Source organism: Microcaecilia unicolor, chromosome 7 (assembly GCF_901765095.1).
Source record: "Microcaecilia unicolor chromosome 7, aMicUni1.1, whole genome shotgun sequence".
NCBI classification, from domain to species: Eukaryota; Metazoa; Chordata; class Amphibia; order Gymnophiona; family Siphonopidae; genus Microcaecilia; species Microcaecilia unicolor.
The window spans coordinates 65,660,755-65,687,120 of record NC_044037.1 but is presented as its reverse complement, the minus strand read 5'-3'; the positions used below and the strand labels follow the sequence as shown (position 1 = coordinate 65,687,120).

Here is a 26,366-nt window from a genome sequence, read left to right as displayed (position 1 = left end):
CTGCAAAAAATACAATCACAACAATCATAGTTGTTTTTTTCCTTAAAATAAGCTTTTCAAACTAGATTATTCACCTGGGCCTCCATTGTCAGTAAAGAATCTAGAAGCATTCCTGAACTTTAGAAACTCTCTCAACATTAAGTTGAATTCCTTCATTATTCAAAATAAACTTTAAAATGTTAGATAGGTTCATACCAAACCAAAGAACTTTTGTTTTATCAACATTCAATTTAAGACGTACAGAAGCTGACCAATTTCTAATTTTATTAATACTATTATTAGTAATCCTAGAAGTGGATTCAGTGTCTTGACCAACAGAAACCTTTAAAAATATGTAATCAGCATATGAAAGTATACGCTCATCTGGATACAATGAAATTTCTCCATGTAAACTCATATATAAATTGTACAGAAGTAAATAAATGGGAGAACCCTGCAGGACTCCACAAGGGGGAGGGGGGGTACCCAGGGAGATGAAAAAATTCCATTTTTTAATACCAGGTACTGCCTATTCTTCTAGAAGGACTCAAACCAATTTAAAACAGAGCCCGCAAATCCAAACTAAGGGCCCTGTTTATTAAGCCGTGCTGTAGGAGCGCAAACTTCTTAGCGCACGCTAAAAATTAGGGCACACTAATGCTAGAGACAGGGCCCTTAGATCGTAAAGCCAGTAAAATATCATGATTGACGATATCAAAGGCTGCAACAATATTCTTTCAAGCTTTATTCTTTCCCTTTTAAATTTGCTTAGAATGTAAGTGCACAAAAGTGGTTCAGTCAGATTTGCACGACCATCAAAAACTCTCAACAAGAAACCTATGTAAAGAAGAATCAATAAATATCCTACATAATCCATATCACCAAATATAAAATAGTAACAGTCATAAACACACACCTATTTATGGGCTTTTCCTGCCTTTTAAATAGGTGTTTCTTTGTGACGTTTACTATTTTTTATCTGGTGATTTGGCTACATGTGAACATTTATTGCTCCGTTATACACACTATGGTGGTTTCTGGTTTCTGTATAGAAGTGTGTTTGGCACTATCAAAATATTATTTTATTAATATTTTATTAATTGGTAATATAGGATATTTATTGATTTCAATTGGTGTAAAGCAGTGGTTCCCAAACCTGGTCCTGGAGGCACCTCAGCCAGTCAGATTTTCAGGATACCCACAATAAATATTCATAAGAGAGATCTGCATGCAGTGGAGGTAGTGTATGCAAATCTCTCTCATGAATATTCATTGTGGTTATCCTGAACAGCTGACCAGCTGGGGTGCCTCCAGGACAAGGTTTCGGAACCACAGGTGTAAATCCTTGTGCCCAAAGGTGGGCACGGATCTCGGTACTACATGCTATTCTATAAAGGGAGCCAATCCTGGAACTCCCGTTATAGAGTACTGTTCCGTGCTGATTTTTTTCAGCACTGAATTATGAGCCACCATTTACTGAATCCAGCCCTAAGTGGCTTTTCTTATGAAAGAGAGTAAATAAAGCAGTTCCTTACCTGGTCCATTTCAGTTCTGGTGAGATGATAATTAAGGGCGGTTCCATGCTTTTACTTTCTGGTTGCGTTCTTTCACTGGTGGGAGCAACAATATATCATGTGAAATTACTAGTTTCCTGTGATTCATCCCCCCCCCCTCCACACACACACACTTCTTTCCCCCTTTAGCAGCAGAATGGTTTTCCATATAGACTCATCATCTGTCTGGTATTGGTGAGTCAATAAGTCACTTCTTATGCCACTTAACCGGGCTCTAACTGTAAATTACTGAGAAATTGGCCTTTCAGGTTTCACATTTAGGGGTACAAATACAGCCGGCAGTGGTCAGCATTTTTGTGGCTACCTGCAGCGTTATACCCAGATATTCAATGCCAGGCCATGGCTGAGAATTGGCACTGAATATCCAGGTTTGTGTGGTTGTCTATCTCTTATACAGTTAAGTGCAATATTCAGCACTTAACTGCCTAAGTGAAACTGGACAAAGATAGGACTGAGCTTTATGTGGTCAGATTTGTCTGCTTAACTTAGATGGTTAAGTGCTGAATCTCAGCATATAACCACATACAAGCTGACTCCGCTCTCAGACTGCCCACAAAATCGCCGGCTATGGCTGTAGCGGTTGATATTCAGTGTAATAGTTGGTTAAGTACCTCTGAATATCAGTGGAGATAGCCCTGCCCAAGCAATTTACCTGGCCAGTTAAATTGCTTTGAATATCAACCCTTTAGATCAGGGGTAGGCAACTCCGGTCCTCGAGAGCCGCAGGAAGGTCAGGTTTTCAAGATATCCACAATGAATATGCAGGAGATAGATTTGCATACCATGGAGGCAGTGTATGCAAATCAAGTTCATGCATATTCATTGTGGATATCTTGAAAACCTGACCTGCCTGCGGCTCTCGAGGACTGGAGTTGCCTACCTCTGCTTTAGATTATTATGGTGTCATCTTTTGAAACATAAAAATGTCACTGTTTTTCTTAGATGGGTTCACAAATCCAAGTGATTTTCTTTCGTTTTGCAGCTAACCAAGGAGGATAAAGATGTCCTTCAACTTGTCTCATATTACTGCACCTATGTTGGTGAAGTGTTTTCTACACCTACCTCCCAACGCTCATTTCCTTCTGCACCCAATTCCTCCTATGTTCAATTTACTTATCCGTTAACCCCATTAATATTGCGTTTACTACATATTGCTTACTCTTTTTATGACTGTAATTTTTATACTGTTACTATGTAAGACGCATTGAGCCTGCCATGTGTGGGAAAGCATGGGGTACAAATGTAATAAATAATAATAATAATAATCTTATGATCTGTTCCAAAACAGCAATTGCACGCACAATTGCCATTGTAGAATCTGTGCTTAGCGCACATCATCATGGCACCTAACTTTAGGCAATCCCCCAAATTCTTTTAATGGCGCCTTAAGGTGTGCGTAGTAATTTGGCTGCATGGCCAAATTGCACGCATAACTTAATTGATTAACAAGCCAATCAGTGCCAATAATTGGTTCTTAACCACAAATTTGCAGCACTAATTGGCTTTAATTAGATTTTGCACACATAACTTTCTAGGCATATTGTATAATATGGTGCACATAATTTCTAATGTGTTTAGCTGAAAAGGGGGTGTGATCATGGGCATGGAATGGACAGGTTGTGTGCATTTCAAAAAGCTATGTGCACTATTATGAAATACACCTGATCTGTGCCTAAGTTAGGCGCAGGTATTTAGGCCTGGTTTTAGGTGGCCTATATGGGTGTGCCTACATTTTAGATGCAAGAACAGCATGTGAGCATATTCTATAAACTATGCCTGGTTTTTCAGTGCCAATTTTTAAGGCGTCATTTGTAGAAGTTAGCCCAATCTATTAAGAATTACCCTCTTATAGTCTGCTAATCATATAATCTGTCCTCAGTGAATCACGTTAAAAAATATAAACACTAATACAAAACATATAAAAGAATAGTAAATAGACCTTAATCAGATAAACCTTAAGCTGGCCTAACAAAACAAAACAAAAAGACTCACCTCCCACAGCCTAACCTTGTGCCTGAAATGTCTCCATGAAAATGCTGGTAAGAGAACACACTTTGTGAAACAACAGACCTACTCTACCAGCACTTGTGTGTTCAGTTTCCAGAAAGTCCTTTTACCTGGGTAAAAGGCATTTAAGGCCCCTTTTACCAAGCTGTGGCAAAAGGAGGCCAGCGCTGGTATCAGCGTGTGTTTTTGATGCACGTCGAGGCCCCCTTTTACCTCAGTGGGTAAAAGGTAGGTCTTTTTTTTTTTTTTAAAGAAATGGCTGTGCATCAAGTGAAGCACTTGCTACATGGTCATTTTTTTGGGGGGGAGGGGAGCCCTTAAAGGGTTTTCATGCTAACCCGGTGGTAACTGGGTAGAATACAACACTGCCTGATTATTGCCGGGTACACACTGGCACTACAAAAATAAATATATTTTTGACACGCTGGATATGATGGCGCACTGGGGGTGAGAACTATCACTGGGCTGCTGCAGTAGCTTGGCGGTACTTCCTTTTTAGCGAGCAGTAAGCCCATGTTGGGTTTTTTGCCACTTTGTAACAGGGGCCCTTAGATAGGTAAATGGCTTTTTGAAAATTGTTGTATCTGAGAGTAATTTTCAAAGCCATTCCATGAGTAGGCAGTAACTTTATCTGTCGAAATGGACTTTCACAAAATTTCCCACTTAAAATGTGGGAAAAAGTACATGCATACTCCTGTTTGTTCTTTTACATGCATTGAGCACAGACATTCCTAGGGATGGAGTTTGGGAGGTATTGCCACTTTTACAAAGACTTTTGAAAATTCAAACATATGCGTGCAAGTTTTCATGAAACATATATGCAAAATTCCTGATGTAGATTTTAATTTTTAAAGTATGAATGCACTTTCACTTTGAATATTTGACACACCTACTTTTTACTAATAAACACTGTTATAAAATTAACCACATATGACTCCAAAATGGAAACAAAAAAAAAGTTACTAGATAATCTCAACCCTGCAGATAGGATCAGTGCCATAAAAATGAATTTCACACATGCAGGCTATTTATTCTAAAACCCAGAACTGCTCATTTAACTAGAAGACAGAAACCTGGATGAGAAATGGATTTAGCTTTATGGTTAGAGAAAATATAAGTGAAGTGAACTTGTTTTGTGAAAGAAAGCAGGCCGCATTTTTTGTTGAAGTGTTATTTGTGGTATAATGGTGACATCTTCTGGTCATTGCCCAAACATTCAGGGCTGGAAAAAGGTTCACAGAAATCAGCTTGGTAGATAAAAGGGTTATTAGCAACCCTCTTCTTTTTAGTTCTGGTTTATTTTTATATTCCTGCAGGTATCCACCTTTTCAAAACTCCTTTTCCTCAGTCATAGCCAACTATATATGAAGGTAAGTCAATAAGGCTCCCTTGCAGAAAGAAGCCAGATAAATGCAGCATGAGTATTGAAGTTTGAGAAAAAATTGTTTGAAAATGGTTATCATAATAAAAAACACAGACCTTTTATTACCTTTGGCTGGTCTTTTTCCTGGAGATGGGGAAGAAGAAAACAAAATTGCATATTTCTATGGCATCCAAACCACTCATCTAAGGGCCGATGGATTATCATCTGACCCCTAGAGCATTCCTGAGGACCCAATAGGAAGAGGTAGAGCACTCCTTGTGAAATCAGATGACACTGAGTTCCAGTGACCACTCTACTACACCACAGCCTTTGACAGACTTGACTGGAATACTCAGAAATGTGTGGCTAGAGTCAATGCTGCAGGAAGAGGTCAGTACTGGAGCAGGGCTGGCAGTGGAAAATGGTTCTGGTGAAGAAAAGAGATTACTGTTGGCCTCTGCAAAGGAGGTGGGGGCCTCCAAGTTTGGTTCCGTTTCTTCTGCTTTGATTTCCTTCCTGAAGGTAATCCTGGTTGTGACTTATCCTGTCCCCTAGATATTTGGGACTTGGAAGGTAGTGCTGGAGGATGTATGGGACGGTGTTTGTAGTATCAAAGCTTCATTTACTGGTTTTGTTGCAAATCCCTCAGAATTCACAAAGCAGACAGTGGCAAAAATGACTGAGCATAGTAACATAGTAACATAGTAGATGACGGCAGAAAAAGACCTGCATGGTCCATCCAGTCTGCCCAAGACAAACTCATATGTGTATACCTTACCTTGAATTTGTACCTGTCCTTTTCAGGGCACAGACCATATAAGTCTGCCCAGCAGTATTTCCCGCCTCCCAACCACCAGTCCCTCCTCCCATCACCAGCTCTAGTACAGACCGTATAAGTCTGCCCTCCCCTATCCTCGCCTCCCAACCACCACCCCCTCTTCCCCCCACCTGCTCCGCCACCCAATTTCAGCTAAGCTTCTGAGGATCCATTCCTTCTGCACAGGATTCCTCTATGCATATCCCACGCATGTTTGAACTCCGTTACCGTTTTCATCTCCACCACCTCCCGCGGGAGGGCATTCCAAGCGTCTACCACCCTCTCCGTGAAAAAATACTTCCTGACATCTTTCCTGAGCAGGATAAAAGATTGATTGACTTGGAGAATAAGATGAGGAACTTAACCACTCAGTTTACATTTCAGTCAAGTGGATCCTTTACTAAGGACAGATTGATGCTTCATTTGAAATGGAAGCTCTAGAAAATGTGGGTAGGAGTAAGAATTTGAGACATTCAAATTTCCACAAGACAAGATATTTGGCCCTGAAAGAATTACGGCTTATGTATTTAAAGGATTCTGAAAATTATAAAACCAGGAAAAATTAGGGTATCAATTATTTGCCTTCAGGGAAGGGAAATGAGAATATAGATTAAAGTAGAATAGATTGGGAGACAATTGATGATTTGACAGCGTGGTCACTATATGGGGTTCATACACCAAGCGACCAAATAACTGCAGCGGTTTTGAGATCTTCAGCTGATTTGCTATTAGTATTGTAAGGAGGTTGGAGGGTCTAAGCAGGTCAGGAGGAGGTATGGGGCCAGACTACATTCCCCACAAGGCCCTGGGAGAAGGAATCGGTGGGGTAGGTCCCAAAACCCGGTAGGAACACCACGGGGAAGGGAGGGGGAAAAGGACTGGAAAGAGCAGCTGCTATGGCAGACGAGGGCCACAAGGGGGAGCCGGGATGACAAAGCTCAATTCCCTTGGGTCAGAAATCAGTACAAGATTCCTTCCACCTGGGAGGGGGAGGAGGTCTCTAACCAACAGCCTAGCAGAGAGGCAGAGTTAATGGAGTGCTTGGAGGAAGGAGAGTCTGGAGGGCCCAGCACACCAGGTTTGGAGGAACCGGTTGACATGGACTGTAATTGTACTCTGGGGCAGAGTTGCAGGGACTGAAGGCAGTGGGTGGTCACAGGAGTCAAGTAGCTGTGTTGTGGGAGGTGTACTGCCATTCTGCAACCACCCAAGTGGAAAGACTTTTAAAACTGAAACTCAGGCGGTTGGACCTGGGAGTATTTGGATTTAAAGGGAGGGTTTTTCCTTTTTTTGGTTTTGTTTTGAAACTGAATGAGACCTTAACCCCTTTGAACTGAAATTTGTGGAGGAGGGGAAATAAACTGCTTTGAACTAAAACTGTGTCGTCTGGAAGGACTTTGTTTTTGGACTGCTGAAGGGAGCCTACCATTCCCCTGAGGGTTTGCTGCCAGGATTACAGTTAATACAGTATGGAGAAATTATTGAGTCCAAGCAAGTGACACTTCGTTAAAGTACTTTTCTAACGTTTTGGATGAAAACATCATTCTTGGATGACTTAAACAAATTTGGATGTTCCTGGTGATGGACATATAATTTGAGATGCAGTGGTTTTCTCAAATTGATTTATAGCCCATTGATTCAAGTTGGTACTGGAAATTTAAATGCAGAAAGGTTTCAGCCCACATATTCCTGCTCATTCTCAGGAAGAACTGTTTCTTTCATATCTGTGTCAGTTGTCTCTAATCTTTTCCTCAGGGCCGTGCCTAGGGTCTCCGGCGCCCCCCTGCAGTTGGCCCCACCGGTGCGCCCCCCCCTGAAAACGATCGCTACACTACCCGCCCTCTTCTCCCCAGATCCTTTTCCTTTTTGTTTAAATTTACCTCTCCGGCGCGCGGCAGCGTACCGTTAGTGAGAAGGAGGCGGCGCTCCCCCACCCCGACGTGTCTTCTTCCCTTCGCTCAGTGTCCCGCCTTCTTCTGACGTCATTTCTGATGTCAGAAGAAGGCGGAACCGAGCGAAGGGAAGAGACTGACACGTCGGGGCGGGGGAGCACCGCCTCCTTCTCACTAACGGTACGCTGCCGCGCGCCGGAGAGGTAAACTTAAACAAAAAAAAAAAGGACAAGGATCTGGGGAGAAGAGGGCGAGGTAAGCATGGTGTGGCGGGGCGCCCCACAGAGGATGGCGCCCTCCTGCCATGCTTACCTCGCTTACCGTGTCGGCACGGCCCTGCTTTTCCTTTTTGTAAATTGTTTTTGCATATCAAGCTGAAAAAGCCACCACTGTTCCAGTGAACCTGAATGTAACTCACCATGAGCTACTACTGAAAAAGGGGTGAGCAAAATGCAAATAAATAAATAAATAAATACATAAAAAGTTCTGCTCCAGATATTTAGATGCACTGCTTGCCCCAGTCACATTTTAAAATGCAGAACTACAAAGCTGTGGAATGAGTTTGTTGGAGAGATGTATCCACACAGAGTGTTTTAGTACTACTGGAGACAGAAGCTAAAGACTCGACTTACTGAGGCTCTCCCATTTCATTGTGGTGTTTTCTGGAATTAAGATTAAATAATGAAATACTAATGTATTTTCTTTCCTAGAATGACTAGAACTGTATGGAATTAATTGAAGAAAGCATTGCACACACAAGTGACTCAAGCTAGGAGCTAAGTCATTCTACAGACGGCTGATTTAGTGTAACTAGTCCATAGAAAGCAAGGTGTAGTAAATTACCAGCTACCCTATATACCTGCTTCTAAGAATTTCCACACCGCAAACTTTTAAGGAGTAGCTTTGAGAAGACACTGCGGTCTAAAGGGTCTGAAAGAACTTTACTTGGAAATGGTTTCCCCAGTATGTTCTAGAGCCTGGTATATTTATTTGATAGTTCAATCTTCTACTTTTACTTCTCTTTCTTTCATCATCATTTTCTTTAACTATAATTGTCTGTCCTCTATAAGCTGCTGTCAGTATTTCTCACTATCTTCCATGAGGCTGTTCAAAACACAGAGTATTTATTTACTTTATTTTTTATTTATCAGGGATTTTTCTAACTGTTTTTCTTGCAAAACAAGTCAAAGCGGTTCACAAATGAAAAATATCAGGAGAATAGAATGCCAAAAATTATAAAAGAAAAGAAATCACACTCACACATATAAATCATCAGTAATAGAGACAGGTTGTTTAAGAGATCCCATCCTAGTTAGTGCTACCCAAGATCCAAAGGCCTAAGCTCCAAAGACCTGTTTGAACAGCAGAGTTCTTAACCCTTTTTGAAATTCAAGGTAGGATTGTTCAGCCCTTAATGGAATAGGAAGATTATTCCATAAGTAGCCTAATGGTTAGAACAGGAGTCTGAGAGTATCATTTACTAACATACATTAGCATAGAGATGCTAAGGATGAACCAACCCAGAGTGAGATTTACCACACCAAGACATGAGAATGAAGGCCAGTGAGATTTTTCAGAGGGTATATCCAGGGTATAAATGTACAATAATTTAAATGTAGTATTATTTTACAAATGAATCAAGACTGCACAAAATGATATTGGCTTTTCTTTGGAGCCTCTGAAAGAATACAGACAAAATGGGGAGCAATTTGGGTACAATTTTTTGAACTGAAAACTGTCTTCCACCCAGTAGTTAAAAGTATGTACATTGGTTTCCGAGAACACGTAATTGGCAATACAGGGAAAAAGGACAGGGCAAGGGGAAGCAGTAGGCAGGAAGGTGTGCTTAGATTTCTTCTTAATGGTTGGACCTCTTGGTTTACTTCTCTAAGGCTTCCCTCTCATGAAAGCTGTGATCAGGATCAATGCACTGGTACTGGAACTCTGATGAGTGAGAAATTGGCCTCAAAGAGCATGAGAGTGAGAAAACTTTCAAATGAGTGTGACTCACTCCGAATGAGTGAGACTTGGCATCTCTGTTAGCAAGTCAATGTGAGTTATATGATAAGGGGCCCTTTTACTAAAGGGTGTTAGAATCTGGGCTTAATGTATCTGATTTGGGATTTTCCCACATGCTTAGTCCACAATTTAAGACATTTATGAATGTTTTTCAGGTTGTGTGCTAATGTTCGCATTAGTGTGTGCTACCTATAAAAGGGTGATGTTGGAGCACTTCCTTCTGTTTAGGAGGTACTAAGTACTCTCATATTAGCTTAGCATTAGCCAATTAGCGCACTGTAATGCAAATGCACTAACTAGTTAACACTTTCACAGTCCATTCTCCACTCATCACACACCCCCTCCAAAAATTATATGAAAAAAATAGCTAATGTGCAAGTTAGCAAGCACTAACAGGCAAAATACCATAAAATGTAACGCGTTTTACGTGCTTTAAGCGCACACAAGGGTTTAATGCCCTTTAGTAAAAGGGCCCCTTAGTATATAGGCCTCACTGAGAATAAAGGGACTTGTATTAGTACAGGAGTATCCAATCTTGGCCCTCGACAGGTCACGTTTTAAGGGTTTCCACAATGAATATGTATGAGATCTTGTTGGAAACCATGGAGACAGTGCAGTTAAATAGATCTCATGCATATTCATTGTCACATAAATTGGGTAAAAGAAATTGTAATGTAGCTGTAACAATCACATATATCTATCTCCAAACAACTATGTCCATATTGAAAAACTTTATTAAATATTCAAAGTGTTTGAATATTTAAGAAAGTTTTTCAATATGGGCATAGTTGTTTGGAGATAGATGCATATTCATTGGGGAAATCCTGAAAACCTGAGTGGATTGTATCCCTTGAGGACCGAGGTTGGACACCTCTGTACTAGCATGTCGGTAAATGAGGTCTTGAGATTGTAAATCCTGTAGGGATGGGAAAACACCTGCTATTCCTCAACTTGGATTTGGAAAGGCAAGACACTACATTCAAATATATCTTTCCTTGGCTGTGTATGGCCCAAGGACTGGGCTGAGAACTGTATTGGAGGTTTCCATAACTTACAAAGATATAACTAAAGGCCTGGTCTGGGATTATTCATTATGCTCACAGTTTAAGCTGGGATGGCAGAAACTGTTATGCATTAGAAGATCCAAAGTGGTGTATGACAAAGAGCACGTGGCCATTGTTGTCACTAATTTTCTTACTCAAGATGTGCACAGGTCTCAGGGGTCACATGGATTTTTCCCTTTTATTTTTGTCCTCATTTGTGTACCTCATATCTCATTTTGCATATATTCATTAAAAAAATAGAAAAATCCTCAATTAGATATATATAGAGTCCTAACTAGAGTTGCCAGTTGGATCCAGATTTGCCCAACAGGGTTGATCTAGTCCTGGATTTACTCCAACACATGAAGGGACTTGTAGTTCTGATTTCTCTATTGCATTCCATAAGAAAAGCAAATCTTCTAGTCCCTGCATGCAATGGGGTAAACCAAGAACTGGAGCAACCTGTCAGGTGAACCTGGATATAATTACCAACCACAGTCCTCACATGTCAGCATGGATTTTGTGTAGTAACTTTCATTAATAACTATCTATGTGTACTGCCATCAATGGGATGGGTGGGATTTTGGATTTAGTTCATGCCTTCTAGATGATTGTAAAGATATGCAGAAGTATTTTTTATATAAATGTCAATATTTTAACACCTACAAATTATCTTTTAAATTAAAAATGCCCAATTAAAAGCCAGACTTGAATTAGTTTCATGTTTACTGTACCTGTCCTTGGAAGAAACACGGTCTCTGATTTCAGTTCGAGGTGCTGCTTTTGGGGTTTCTTTCTTCTCACTGTTGAGAAAAATAAATAGGGAATGATCTTATGTTCTTTACTTAGCTACATTCCTCTCTCTAACTCTTAAACTCCCTTTCATAAATAGATCTTCTTAGGAACAATAGAGTAGAAATTCTGAGCATGCAAAAAATTTAAAAAGAAAAAGCTGTTGACCGAATAAGTGCAGGAGATAACAAGGCAGCAATGGAAGTTTGAAAATGAGGCAGGTGACTAATGGATCACCAGGTTACGGAAAAATGCCCCTGTTCTCTATCCTATGATACACGTGTCCTTTACCATCTCACAAACTCCAGCAATACCTAACTCCTAGCTATATGGAATGCTGTAACCTAGAGTTTCTAGTTTGGGTACTCTGTTGTAAAGATCTATTTAACAACGGAGGATGGCTTATAGAAAGCGTTAAAACATTTTTAAGGTAGAAAAGATTAAGTCTATTCCTCAGAATTATCGTTGGATTACTGTCAAGCTGTGGTTCACTAACAGGCTCATTTTCAAAGCACTTAGCCTCCCAAAGTTCCATAGAAACCTATGGAACTTAGCCTCCCAAAGTGCTTTGAAAATATGCCTCTTACAGCACAGTCAGTGTTAGTCTGCAGAACTTTGTCAACCATTCTGTGTTTCTACATAGTCTTGGTGTAGCTGATATCAGAACAATGGTCTTCTAGGATTTCAAGTGATTCTCTACCCTATCCTGACCTGGAAGCATATGTAGCCAGGATGATAGTAGACTATCTCTGCTTCAGACAGACTTGCATACATTGGAGATCTGTTTCATGCATATTCATGGTGACTATCCTGAAAACCTGACTGGATGGGTGTACCTCCAGGACTGGGTTGGGAAAATACTGATATAGACAGTTGGGTCAATTTTCAGTGGTAGTAAAAGCTTGGTAACCCCCCCCCCCCCCCAGTGGCTATGACATTATATGTATATTTAGTGCTTCTTCGTGGATAGGTGGTGGCATTGAATATATGTTTAAGGCCAGGGCCGTGCCTAGGGTCTCTGGCGCCCCCCTGCAGACTATCAGTTGGCGCCCCCCCCCCCCCCCCCGGTGAAAATGATCGCTCACCACTTGCTACACTGACAGGAATTGTCAGCAATATTCTTAGAAACAAATTGCTATACATTGCAAAATAAGATAGCAGATGTAAATTCTCAAAGTAGACATATTCCAAACGCTAAAATGAAAATAAAATGATTTTTTTCTACCTTTGTTGTCTGGTGACTTTCTTTTTCCGATCATGCTGGCCCAGTATCTGAGTCTGCTGCTATCTGTCCTCTTAACTCCATTTCCAGGGCTTCCTTTCCATTTATTTCTTTACTTTCCTCCTTTCTTCTTCATTTCTTGCTCTAGATCCATTTCCAGCAATTTCTTCTCTCTCCCTGGGTCCTGTCCTCCCATCCATGTCCATCCTTGTCCCTCTCTGCCCTTCCCTCCTCCATCCATAGCCAGCAATCCTCCTCTCTCCTCTCCCCTCCATTTCCAGCAAATTGTCCTCTCCCTGGGCCCCCATGTCCATCCTTGTCCCCCTCTGCCCTTCCCTCCTCCATCCATAGCCAGCAATCCTCCTCTCTCCCCTCCCCTCCATTTCCAGCAAATTGTCCTCTCCCTGGGCCCCCATGTCCATCCTTGTCCCTCTCTGCCCTTCCCTCCTCCATCCATAGCCAGCAATCCTCCTCCCCCTCCCCTCCATTTCCAGCAATTTGTCCTCTCCTTGGGCCCCCATGTCCATCCTTGTCCCTCTCTGCCCTTCCCTCCTCCATCCATAGCCAGCAATCCTCCTCCCCCTCCCCTCCATTTCCAGCAATTTGTCCTCTCCTTGGGCCCCCATGTCCATCCTTGTCCCTCTCTGCCCTTCCCTCCTCCATCCATAGCCAGCAATCCTCCTCTCTCCCCTCCCCTCCATTTCCAGCAAATTGTCCTCTCCCTGGGCCCCCATGTCCATCCTTGTCCCTCTCTGCCCTTCCCTCCTCCATCCATAGCCAGCAATCCTCCTCCCCTCCCCTCCATTTTCAGCAATTTGTCCTCTCCTTGGGCCCCCATGTCCATCCTTGTCCCTCTCTGCCCTTCCCTCCTCCATCCATAGCCAGCAATCCTCCTCTCTCCCCTCCCCTCCATTTCCAGCAAATTGTCCTCTCCCTGGGCCCCCATGTCCATCCTTGTCCCCCTCTGCCCTTCCCTCCTCCATCCATAGCCAGCAATCCTCCTCTCTCCCCTCCCCTCCATTTCCAGCAAATTGTCCTCTCCCTGGGCCCCCATGTCCATCCTTGTCCCCCTCTGCCCTTCCCTCCTCCATCCATAGCCAGCAATCCTCCTCTCTCCCCTCCCCTCCCCTCCATTTCCAGCAAATTGTCCTCTCCGTGGGCCCCCATGTCCATCCTTGTCCCTCTCTGCCCTTCCCTCCTCCATCCATAGCCAGCAATCCTCCTCTCTCCCCTCCCCTCCATTTCCAGCAAATTGTCCTCTCCCTGGGCCCCCATGTCCATCCTTGTCCCCCTCTGCCCTTCCCTCCTCCATCCATAGCCAGCAATCCTCCTCTCTCCCCTCCCCTCCATTTCCAGCAAATTGTCCTCTCCGTGGGCCCCCATGTCCATCCTTGTCCCCCTCTGCCCTTCCCTCCTCCATCCATAGCCAGCAATCCTCCTCTCTCCCCTCCCCTCCCCTCCATTTCCAGCAAATTGTCCTCTCCGTGGGCCCCCATGTCCATCCTTGTCCCTCTCTGCCCTTCCCTCCTCCATCCATAACCAGCAATCCTCCTCTCTCTCCCTTCCCCTCCATTTCCAGCAAATTGTCCTCTCCCTTCACGCGATTCGCGAACCGCTTAGCACTGCTTAAAAAAAAAAATTACACATCAGCAGGAACAGGCTGCTTCAGCCAATCCCAGGGGCCTTCCTTCAGCGTGTTCCGCCCAAGGGCTGAAGGAAGGCTCCTGGGATTGGCTGAAGCAGCCTGTTCCTGCTGACGTGTAAATTTTTTTTTTAAGCAGTGCTAAGCGGCAGCGCGGTTCGCAAATCGCGTGAAGGGGGGGTGGGACGACGCGACGGCAACGAAGAGGAGAAACAAGAGAAGTGCTGCGTGTGCCGGTAAGCTGCTCAAAGGCACAGGGGACGCCGTCAACACTGCCAGGTGGGGACCGGAGCCGGTTTTAAAGGTCATGGTTGGGCTGGGGAGGCTTAGCCTCCCCAAGCCTCTTATACGGGGCGCCTATGCCTCTGCTCTTTCCTCCGCACCCTGGGGCCTTTAAATCTTTTACTTCCGGTCGCAGCAGCGTCAGTGAAAGCGGAGCGCTGCCGACATCTCCCTTCGCGCTCTTGGTTCCCTCAGTGTCCGCCTTCTTCTAGAAGGCGGGACACTGAGGGAACCAATGAGTGCAAGGGAAGGGAGACGTCGGCAGCGCTTTCACTGACGCTGCTGCGACCAGGTAAAAGATTTAAAGGCCTCGGCGGCGCGGGGCGAGAGTAAGCACCGCGGCGGCGCCCTCCAGAGGTGGGCGCCCCCCTGCGGCGCTTACCCCGCTTACCGCATCGGCACGGCCCTGTTTAAGGCAGTCACCATTGCCGGCTAACCATATAGTGACAATATTCACTACTACCCACATAGCTAAGCAGTCTAGGTGCTTATTTCTGAAGCACCATTCATGTTTCAGATGCATGTAAACTGGTACTTAAATGCTTATGTTGTATAAACGTCTAAGGCGGAAAGTTAATGACCTGGGCTTCCATTAAGATGTGTTAGTTTGCTGTTAAACCATTACTAGTAACTAGGTCTCATTGCATAAAATGGGACCTATGCTAATATACCTTGAATTAGTGGTAAAATAATGGTAGGCCATGTTTATTTACATGCCAGAGAGATGGTTAAATATTATCCCAGCTAGGGTAGGAGGATTTTGATTATTGTTCTACTCTGATCAAGCCCGACACAAAAAGAGAACAGACGTGGAGTGCAGGGAAATTGGAGGAACTCCGGAGTTTGGTGGACAGAGCAACGAGGAAAAGCGAACGCCACGAATAGAAGTGGAAGGAACATGAAAAAAAACTGTTTGGCAGATATGTGAAGTGGTGCATCACTTTGGGGGGTAAATCCTTGCATGTATAAATTAAAAGATTGGGTTATATGAGTGAGAATTGGATTACATATTTTTCTATTGGAGTTTTTTGGACACTTTTTCTCATACATACTTAATATTTATTTCAAGGGTTTTTTTTTGAGGAACCGTTGATTTTTCTCCATAACGGGAATTTTTTTTCATTGGTTTGTTTTTTTACCCTGTATAGAAGATTATCAGGCTTATTTTCGAAAGAGAAGGACGCCCATCTTTCGACACAAATCGCAAGATGGGTGTCCTTCTCACAGGGTCACCCAAATTGGTATAATGGAAAGCCAATTTTGGGCATCCCCAACTGCTTTCCATCGCGGGGACGACCAAAGTTCCTGAGGCCGTGTCAGAGGTGTAGCGAAGGCAGGACTTGGGCGTGCCTAACACATGGGCGTCCTCAACCCATAATGGAAAAAAAGGGCGTCCCTGACAAACACTTGGAGACTTTACCTGGTCCTTTTTTTTCTTATGACCAAGCCACATAAAGGTGCTTGAACTGACCAGATTACCACCGGAGGGAATCGGGATGACCCCCTTTACTCCCCCAGTGGTCACTAACCCCCTCCCACCCTCAAATAAATTTAACAAATATTTTTTGTCAGCCTCTATGCCAGCCTCAAATATCATACCCAGCTCCATGACAGCAGTATGCAGGTCCCTGGAACAGTTTTAGTGGGTGCAGTGCACTTCAGGCAGGCAGACCCAGGCCCCCCCTACCTGTTACACTTGTGGTGGTAAATGTGAGCCCTTCAAAACCCACTGTACCTACATCTAGATGCCCCCCTTCACCCATAAGGGCTATGGTAGTGGTGTACAGTTGTGGCGAGTGGGTTTTGTGGGGCTCAGCACACAAGGTAAGGAAGCTATATACCAAGATGAAAAATACCATGGGCTTGTCTGTTTATTAAGGTTCTCTAGCGTTTTTAGCGTGTGCTATAATCAGCATGTGCTAAACACTAGAGACACCCATATATTCCTAAAATGCTAAAAACATTAGCACACTTATAGTGCGGCTTAGTAAACAGGACCCCATATTTGTTCTAACTCAAAAGACGAATAAAAATCTTAAAGTTCTATCACCCAAAAATCATCTCCAACAAAACTGTATCCTACTACTACTACTACTTAACATTTCTAGAGCGCTACTAGGGTTACGCAGTGCTGTACAATCCTTGCCAAAGAATCTAGGGAAAACCTACTATAATACAAGGAGAGAAGAGCCATGGACAAACGTATAATCCAGAGGCAGAAAGACTAAGGAAAATTATAAAATATCTTCAATCCCTATTTCTGGAGGATGAATTAGTAAAAGAGATATTTTCACCACACCCCTACCTCAACTCTAATCTTTCATAAACCCTCTAACCATGGGGTGCGCAACCTCTGTCCTTGAGGGCTGCATCCTAGTCAGGTTTTAAGGATTTCCCAATGAATATGCAAGAGCTCTGTTTACATGTATTGCTTCTATTGTATGCAAATAAACCTCATGCATATTCATTGGGGAAACCCTGACTGGGTTGTGGCCCTCAAGGATCGAGGTTGGCCACCCCTGCCTTAACCTGAAACAAAGCTTACAAAGAGGAACGCCAAACAGAATACAGAAAAGGGGAAGAAGGACACAAGTTCCAAGACTCACAGGAATACAATCCAAACAAAGTTTATTCATCAAAAGCAACCAAAAAAGCCACAAAGTGGGGAAGAGGTAGCCCAAAAAATCCTAAAAAGGCCATATTTCGGCACTTAGCCTTCCTTAGGGGTCAACTGGGTTAAAAAAAACTTCATGACTTCTGGAGTGGAGAAATGAAAATATGTGAAAAACTTCAGATCTGTCCAGCATGAGACCTATTACTAATAGCTGAGTAGGTGAAAATTTACCAAAGGAAATCACTCCCTTAATAAACTTACAATAAAGGTAGTTAGATGAAAATTCAGAAACAGAAAACTTTTGAAATTAAAATGATCAAACCCTTTCCAGGAAATATTCAGCCTGCGCCTGTCAGCGTTTTTATAAATTCTGCCTGCCGCATGATGTTTTAGGACCCAGAGATTCAGTGCTGGTCCATATTCAGCTACGCGCGTCATATTGGAACTACCGCCTGGCAATCATGTGCCCTGGGGAGTAATTCCATTTTTGATGCATGTCCAAAACATGCAGTAGAAAATGTTTTCTATTTTCTACTGCGTGGCACTTACCCGATGGTAATTGGCAGTTTACGAGCACTGACACTTACTGCCTGGTTAGCGCGTGAGACCTTACCGCTAAGTCAATGGGTGGCGGTAAGGTCTCAGGTCAAAAATGTATGCATGCTGGTTTTAATTTTGCTGCACGTCCATTTTTGGCCATAAAAAAGGTCTTTTTTTGAAGCGCACTTAAAAATGGACTTCCATGGGTCCGGAACACGGACCTGCACCAGCGCAGGCCTCTTTTTGGCACGCCTGAATATCCAGGTCTAAGTTATCCACATGGGACTCAATTTCCTCCTGGCCTTCTCTATCAAGTCATATGAACCTGAGTACTGCATCTTCTCAATATCTTCCAGAAATGAGAAACTGTGTGGTGTAGTAATTTTAACTCTTTGTTCACTATTGCTTCCTCTTTGGTGTTACTCATGTCATCTATTACTATTATTGACCACTCTTACGCTCATGGGGTAAATGTTATTCCATTATTGCGTCATTAACTATAATTAATTTTGCCAAACACTTGTCAGTAAGAAGTGATTGTGTTAGCGTGCCATTTAATAACTAAATAATAAGAAACGTCAACTGTATAACTGCTGTATAACTAGCCCCTTAACCCCTAAGGGGCTTCTATCATAGGTCTCTATAAGAACCGGAAAAGAGAAGTGGTAAAAAACAACTCACTCCAGAGAAAAACAAAATTACCACTCCAAAACATCTGGCTTCTTTAAATAAAGACAAAATGCCAACTCGATCATTTCCCACTGAGAAAAATAATACATTTGAAATGGACTTGTGGAAAAAGTAGTACTGCAAAAAACAAGTTCCAAAATACAGTGCACAACAAAATGACTAAACAAGTCACTTATCTGCAATAAACTCTGTTGCTCTTCCAAAACTCCAACTGGATCACTTGAAAACTCCAATAGCTGAAACGGTTACTAATTCCTTGACAATGAACAGCCTTGAAGCTCCCTTGTTAAACCGTTGTCAAGAGGCAGGACACAAATTTGAAGAGTTATGTTGTTCAGGTATAGATCAGCTATTTATTTATTAGGATTTATTTACCGCCTTTTTGAAGGAATTCACTCAAGGCGGTGTACAGTAAGAATAAATCAAGCATGAGCAATGGACAAATACAGCAGCAAAAATATTCAATAACAATACAAAGTATGGCCTAGTATACTACTTACAATGTTTCTAAAATATTAAATCAAAGGGAACAGCGATGGAATTCCAAATTACAGCCTAAAGGCTGCATGGACTGGTGGATTGTGAGGCATTCTAAAAAACCTTTTGGGCCTGTGTATTTCTTTAAAGGTTTTGGACTTAATTGAAACACCTGTAGATTTTGAATCATTGAGAGCCAAAGGGATTTCAAGGAGAAGGTGGAGCTTTTGAAGATGGCTTCATAATCTCATATGCCATTTTGGAATAGCTTACTGGCAAGTTCTGTCTTCCTCCTGATGCAGAACAGCAAAACAAGGGGGTCTCTTGTCGAGGAATTAGCGACTGTGTTTCAGCTATTGGCGTTTTCAAGTGATCCAGGTGGAGTTTGGGAAAATAAAAAATATTGTCCAGTGTGAGATTAGCATGTACAAAATGGAAAACTACCATAGGAAGCCTCAGCACGTCCCGTGGTAGTGGTTTTTAGCCCACGGTAGGCCTGCAGTAGGCCTACCGTGACTTAGTAAAAGAGTCCCATAGTGTATAGTTAGTATATTGGCCCCACTGAGAAGATTGGGGCTTGGGCTCCTTTATGTGCATTAATGCATGTTTACCGGTTAACACAGCTTAGTAAATATGTCCCAAAATTTGCTGGAGTTTGGTGGGACAGCAGTTCATTTTACATAACCAAAATAATAACATCTGTCAACATCTTTGGGTAATAAGTAGTTCAAATAACTTGATATTATTCTCAGGGACTCGGATTCTTTTTGTAGAATTCTCTTACCTGTTTTTTGATGAATTGCTTCTAGAAAAAAAACTGACTGTTTTGCGTAACATCTTCAGAGCACCTCCGCAGGTAGACCTGACTGCTTAGAAAACACTGTAAAGATATTCCTGGTGCACAGCAACTCACTGGACATGGACACTCTCCATTCTTGAAACAATTTTCTGCTCTTTTCTGATGATTACACCCAGCTGACTTCACCTGAATTCTGCTTCTCTGGCCCCTCACAAACCCAAGTGACTCTTGCAGGACTAGTCTTCTTTTTATGCTTTGTTCAGTGTGACACATTCCTGAACACACTCCCGCCCTTCCATTCACTCCTCTTCCAGCCCCTTCAATCTATACATCCTATGACTGAGGAGCAGATACACTTCTGATTGATTTGGAGCAGATTCAAGTTCATGCTTTACCTTTTTTCTAAGCAACAAAACTTGTTCTGGTGGTATTTTGATACAGGGAAAAAAAAATCCCTGAACAGGGAGGAGCTCTAATATGCTTTCAACATCTCTTTTGTTCTGATCAACATCGTTTTGTTATGAACAACGTAACTGAGTTACTGACAAAGGAAATGGAGAAGAGGCAACTTGAGAGAATGGGTTATGTGGAAAATTTAGAACATACCTGACTTTGATGAATTGTCTCATCTAGCCCCCTACAGTGGAAGTTTTGCTACTCTAGGATTCAGTCATTGTTTTTTCTGTTTGTTTCTTTGGTTGAGATAAGAATTGTCGCCTCTTTGGCATTACTAAATTCAGGAACTGGTACTCTAATTCTCTCCTTCCAAAATCCACGGCTAACAAAAACTACAATTTAGTTGTGGTTCAGAGTATTGTACACATTATTGTACACTGGTTACTTTATTATAACTTCCCGTTTTATGCGTGTTTATTTTCTAGTGTGTATTGTGTGTCCTCCATTATTGGCACATCCTCAGTTTTACTTTTAATCACTTTGTTCTGCGGCCAAAATAAATCGAACCTTTGATACTGCGACAGGTGGAGTAGTTTTGCCTACAGGGGTTAACCTTTCTGTCAAATATTATTCTTTCTTTAGGGTGGCACAAGAGATGTGGTTACTCGATTTTCCCCCTCAGTATAACAATGCAGAAATGCTTGACTATAAAATTGGTTGGCAAAAAGTGTGCAATAGGGATGAGTATCGTTTTCTATTTTACATTTGAATGGTTATGTCAGATTTCCCAAACGTCTGTAGCCCTGTCTCTGCAATTTCAGAATAGACATAAAAGTTTTCTCTCAGCCAGATAGCTGGATGTCAGAAAACCAGATATAGTGGTAAAAGTGAAAAACATCAGAATGACATTGATTATAGAGGTGTCAGTCCCAAGTGATTACTCGATGAATTGCGTGGAGAGAGGGAAGATACTCAAGTATCAAGAAATGAAGTCTGAGACCAAGAAAATGTGGCAGAAAGATACAGAAATATTTCCCATCATTTTGGGTGCCACAAGCTTAATCAAAAAGAACTTCCAAGTGCACCTGGATATGTTGCCTATTCATGTTACATCTTATGAACTCCAGAAAGAAGCTCTTTTTGGGACAATGCAAGTACTATGGCCACTACCCTGTTCCAGAGATAAGCATGCAATCTATAAGTTATGCATGCATGAGTTCCACCCAGACCTCAGCTATGTATATGCCTAACTGTAAAATACATGCTATGTAAGATATGTGCATATTTACAGAATAATGCTTAAATAGAATGTTGGCATCTATGCACATATATGCAATTATTCTAATTACATGCGTAATCGGCACCAAACTGATAGCATGTACTTTATAGAATTACCCTCCACAGGCCTAACTGAAACATTTGAAGTTGTACATATTTCAGCAGCCCTACCTGACTAGATTTAAAAATTCATATATAACTACAAACCCTTAGTAAATAACATGCATACCTTTGCCATGTTGTCATTATTTCCGGAAAAACCTGTTTTTTTTTGCTTTTTGTATAGAAGCAGTTCTGCTCTGTGTTAAGGATTAGAAATTGATGGGAAAAATGCAATTATAAATTCTTCCCATAATTCAAATACCAGCAGAGAGGAAGGGTTTTCATTTCAGGATCATAAACTTAAAAAGAAGCAAGAACAGAATTGGGAAAAAAATTGCTATAATATTTACTACCCACCTGATATTCAGCACTATTTAACCAACCAGAACAGCTGCTGACCAGTTAAATAATGCTTGATTAGATATCCGCAGATATTCAGAAGGGGATAACCAGCTATCCCACGCTGAATATCCATGGTTAGTGGCTAGCAGATAGCCAGTTATAGAGCCCGATATCACTGGCTATCCACCTATTTTTGAAGCCAGTTTAGCAGCCATATTTGGCCACATGAAAAGGGATATCTTTGACCGGTTTAAAGATAACTGGCTAAGTCTGAATATCAACTTAGCCGGTTATCTTTAAGCCAGTGAAAAATAAACCGGATATTCAATGCCAGTCACCAGAAACGGCCCAGCATTGAATATCTGGGCTCAGCACTGACAGCGGGAGTTAGCCGGTCTAACTCCCATGGTCTGAATATTGGCCCCTATGTATTTTTATGATCTGAGGTTGTGATGCTACAGCTTGTCTATTTCATAATCCCTGGACAATGAACAAGATTTATAATTATGACCTCAAAATCAGGATTTTTCTGCCCAGCTCTACTGTGTGTCTGATTTGCAAGGATAGTTTGGACCTCAGATAGCAAAGATGATGATAGGTCAAGAATGATGGATGACCCATGAGAGTTAGACATAGGTCACAAGGAGGGGCATAATCGAACGGGGCGCCCAAGTTTTCCAGAGGATGTCCTCGCAGGACGTCCCTGTGAAGGGGCGGGAAAAACCGTATTATCGAAACAAGATGGGCAGCCATCTTTTGTTTCGATAATACAGTCAGGAACGCCCAAATCTCAACATTTAGGTCGACCTTAGAGATGGTCGTCCTTAGAGATGGTTGTCCCCGATTTTCGGCGATAATGGAAACCGAGGATGCCCATCTCAGAAACTACCAAATAAGAGCCCTTTGGTTGTGGGAGGAGCCAGCATTTGTAGTGCACTGGTCCCCCCTCACATGCCAGGACACCAACCGGGCACCCTAGGGGGCACTGCAGTGGACTTCAGAAAAAGCTCCAGGTGCATAGCTCCCTTACCTTGTGTGCTGAGCTTCCCAACCCCCCCCCCCCCCCAAAACCCACTCCCCACAACTGTACACCACTACCATAGCCCTTAGGGATGAAGGTGAGCACCTACATGTGGCTACAGTGGGTTTGTGGTGGGTTTTAGAGGGCTCACATTTACCACCACAAGTGTAGCAGGTAGGGGGGATGGGCCTGGGTCCGCCAGCCTGAAGTGCACTGCAGTACACACTAAAACTGCTCCAGGGATCTGCATACTTCTGTCATGGAGCGGGGTATGATATTTGAGACTGGCATAGAGGCTGGAAAAATATTTTTAAAGTTTTTTTTTAGGGTAGGAGGAGGTCAGTGACCACTGGGGGAGTAAGGGGAGGTCATCCCCGATTCCCTCCAGTGGTCATTTGGTCAGTTTGGGCTTCTTTTAAGAAAAAATGGACCAAATAAAGTCACCCAAGTGCTCATCAGGGATGCCCTTCTTTTTTCCATTATCGGTCAGGACGCCCATGTGTTAGGCACGCCCCAGTCCCGCCTTTGCTATGCTTCCGACATGCCCCCGTGAACTTGGTCATCCCCGTGATGGAAAGCAATTGAGGACGCCCAAAATCGGCTTTCAATTATGCCGATTTGGGTGACCCTGGGAGAAGGATGCCCATCTTCTGATTTGTGTCGAAAGATGGGCGCCCTTCTCTTTCAAAAATAAGCCTGAAGATGTTATACAGATGAATGTATTCCAAGAAAATCAAAATGATTGTTTGCAATGGTGTCCTGGAGGCACAGGGAAATAATTGAACTTTCATTATAAACAAATTAAAAATAAAATGAGCTTTACACCACTAGGTCTATTGAAAAACATTTTCTGGGACCTATGATTTTATCTGTGTCAACTGTAAAATAATATTGAGAAACACTTTTTGCATTGCATAATTCTCCAGTTCATATTGCAGAAACAATGTTGAGAGTTAAAATAAGTTAGCAGTGGCGTTCCTAGGGGGGGCGGACACCCGGGGCGGCCCCCCGCCCCCCCGGGTGCAGCGCCCCCCCGCCCCCCCGGGTGCAGCGCCCCCCCCCCGATGCAGCACGGATACCCCCCCCGGCGAAAGACCCCCCCCGCAAAAGAGCCCCCCCGGGTGCATGCCGCTGGGGGGGGGGTGCCGCAGCGTGCGCCTGCCGTGAGTTTACTAACTTTGCTCGTTCGCTGCAGCTCCCTCTGCCCCGGAACAGGAAGTAACCTGTTCCGGGGCAGAGGGAGCTGCAGCGAACGAGAGAAGTTAGCGAACTCTCGCAGGAGGCGCGCGCCGCGGCACCCCCCAGCGGCGTGCACCCGGGGCGGACCGCCCCCACCTTGGTACGCCACTGTAAGATAGTGAACTGCTTCTGTTGAACATAGCTGCAGGCATGACACGAGAGCTCATTTCACTCCACAATAGTTCAACAAAGCCCATATCATACTCTACCTCTGCTCTGTGGAAATACTGGGCTTGGAGGGAACTGGGTCAGTCCATGAGATTAGTTCTTCTTCATTAATAGGCTTCTCCCTTGAATTGTACAAAATAGGAACAGAAAAACAAGCCCTGTAGTAGAAGAGTTTCAGGTTTCCTCTAGACAGACATGAAAACTGATATTTCTAGTTTATTCAAGAAGTCTAGCATCAGCATTGAAGATTCAGTTATGTCTTTTACAAAGTTAATAAATATGGCGGATAGCATCTATTTATAAGAATGTAAGAACATAAGCGTTGCCATACTGGGACAGACTGAAGGTCCATCAAACCCAGCATCCTGTTTCCAGCAGCGGCTAATCCAGGTTACAAGTGCCTGGCAAGATCCCCAAAACAGTATAATTATTATTATTATTACATTACATATGTACCCCGCGCTTTCCCACATATAGCAGGTTCAATGCGGCTTACATAGTAAGTAGAGTTACAAATTCTAGTAATAATACATTTAATACAAATAATACATTTTATGCTGCTTATCCTGTGTTTAGACCCGACGGTTTCTTCCTGCTCCATTGGGATTCCAGCTCACCTGGAACCACAGATCAGATTCAGCATCATGAGACCAATTCCATAACAGGGCACATTGTAGGCGTCTATTCTATTAAGGAACATAGGCACCTACATACCTTTACAGACTAGTAGCATTCTTGGATATCAGTGTGTCTAACATTTAGGTTTGATCATTTTTGCCACACATGGAGCTGACATAAATGTGAGCACCTAAGGGTGGCAGCTACCTGTATAACCTACAGTATTGTATAAATTACTCACATCAGTGGGAGTGCCACCGATGTCCCACCCGTATTCCACCCCTGTGCGTATCCCCTTTGCAAGTATGTGCAAGTTAAGCGGCTTTTTGCAGAATAGTACTTAGGTGGCATATTGACATTTACATGCCTAGCTGCACATATATGCTAGTATTCTAAACATTTATGTGCATAACACACTGTGGGGTCCTTTTACTAAGCTGCAGGAAGCGCAAGCACACACTTAGCACAGCTTGAAAGGGCTTAGCGTGGGAGGGCCGGATGTAAGTCTGAGATTAGCACATGCAAAACGTGTGTAAAAATATTTTCAATTTTACTGCAGAAGGGATGTGTCAGGTTTGCAGAGAGTGGGTGTGCCAGAACTGATCAGTTATTGCACTGTGTGCTAACTGATTAGCGCATGATTTGTACTGCTTAGAAAATAGGTGTCGGTAAGGGCTCCCACTCTAATTTGTTTTAATGGGCACATGATAATGGCAACATTGAGTGGCCACTAATTTAAAAAATGGGAGATCGGCCATTTTACTGCTGTGGTAGAAAGTAGCCTTAGCGTGTGCAACAAGGGTGCGTTAAGGCCATTTTTTTCTTCGTATCTTTGTAAATTGACCCCTGTAAGAGTTCTTATGACTTACAGCAAAATGGTCACTCTGGACAAATAGTACTACTTTGGTGCATTCTATAAAAGGTTCTGTTGAGACATATGTAAATTCCCAACTTCACAGGCTTTAAAGATAGGCAATAGTTATTTTTTGGAATTGTTTTTGACTGCAAAGGAATTTGTTTTTAATTTTTCTACTTTAATTGCATGTGCTGTATGTGGAATCTTACTCATCTTTGGCCACTTCATCCCCTTACCGGAGCCATGTTCAAAAAGTAACTTCTCTCTCAGCGATGTGCTTCTTTTAAGCTTGTCTGCCTAATGAGATTCTTGGATTTCAGTTCCATGCTTTTCACTTTATGAACTGAAAACTTTCCTGAGAACTACCGTATGCTGTTAGTATTCCTTCAAACAAGTTATTTATATTTTTCAGCTGCCTGATAGTAGAAAGTGCAATGCATTAAAAAAAATGATAAGCCTGAAGAGGGTTTGCATTTCAATAGTATTAATAAATCCTCATGAAAGGGAAGGTCACTGTAATATTAGTAAAACTTCAGGGCTGGTACAAGCAGGTTAGATACCCTATCAGGCTCATTTTCGAAAGAGAAGGACGCC

General features: G+C 42.7%; 1 protein-coding gene across 11 annotated transcripts in view; it reads right to left on the bottom strand.

The window, feature by feature from the left end:
* The window catches only part of ZNF185 (zinc finger protein 185 with LIM domain), a 209,575-nt gene that overhangs the window by 62,667 nt on the left and 120,542 nt on the right, over positions 1 to 26,366 (bottom strand). For all 11 annotated transcript variants that reach the window (XM_030209148.1, XM_030209154.1, XM_030209156.1 and 8 more), the window contains 3 exons: positions 24,340 to 24,420; positions 11,429 to 11,497; positions 1,515 to 1,589 (listed from right to left, as the gene is read on the bottom strand). In XM_030209148.1, coding sequence (XP_030065008.1) covers positions 1,515 to 1,589; positions 11,429 to 11,497; positions 24,340 to 24,420 — 225 coding nt within the window. The remainder of the gene's footprint in view (positions 1 to 1,514; positions 1,590 to 11,428; positions 11,498 to 24,339; positions 24,421 to 26,366) is intronic.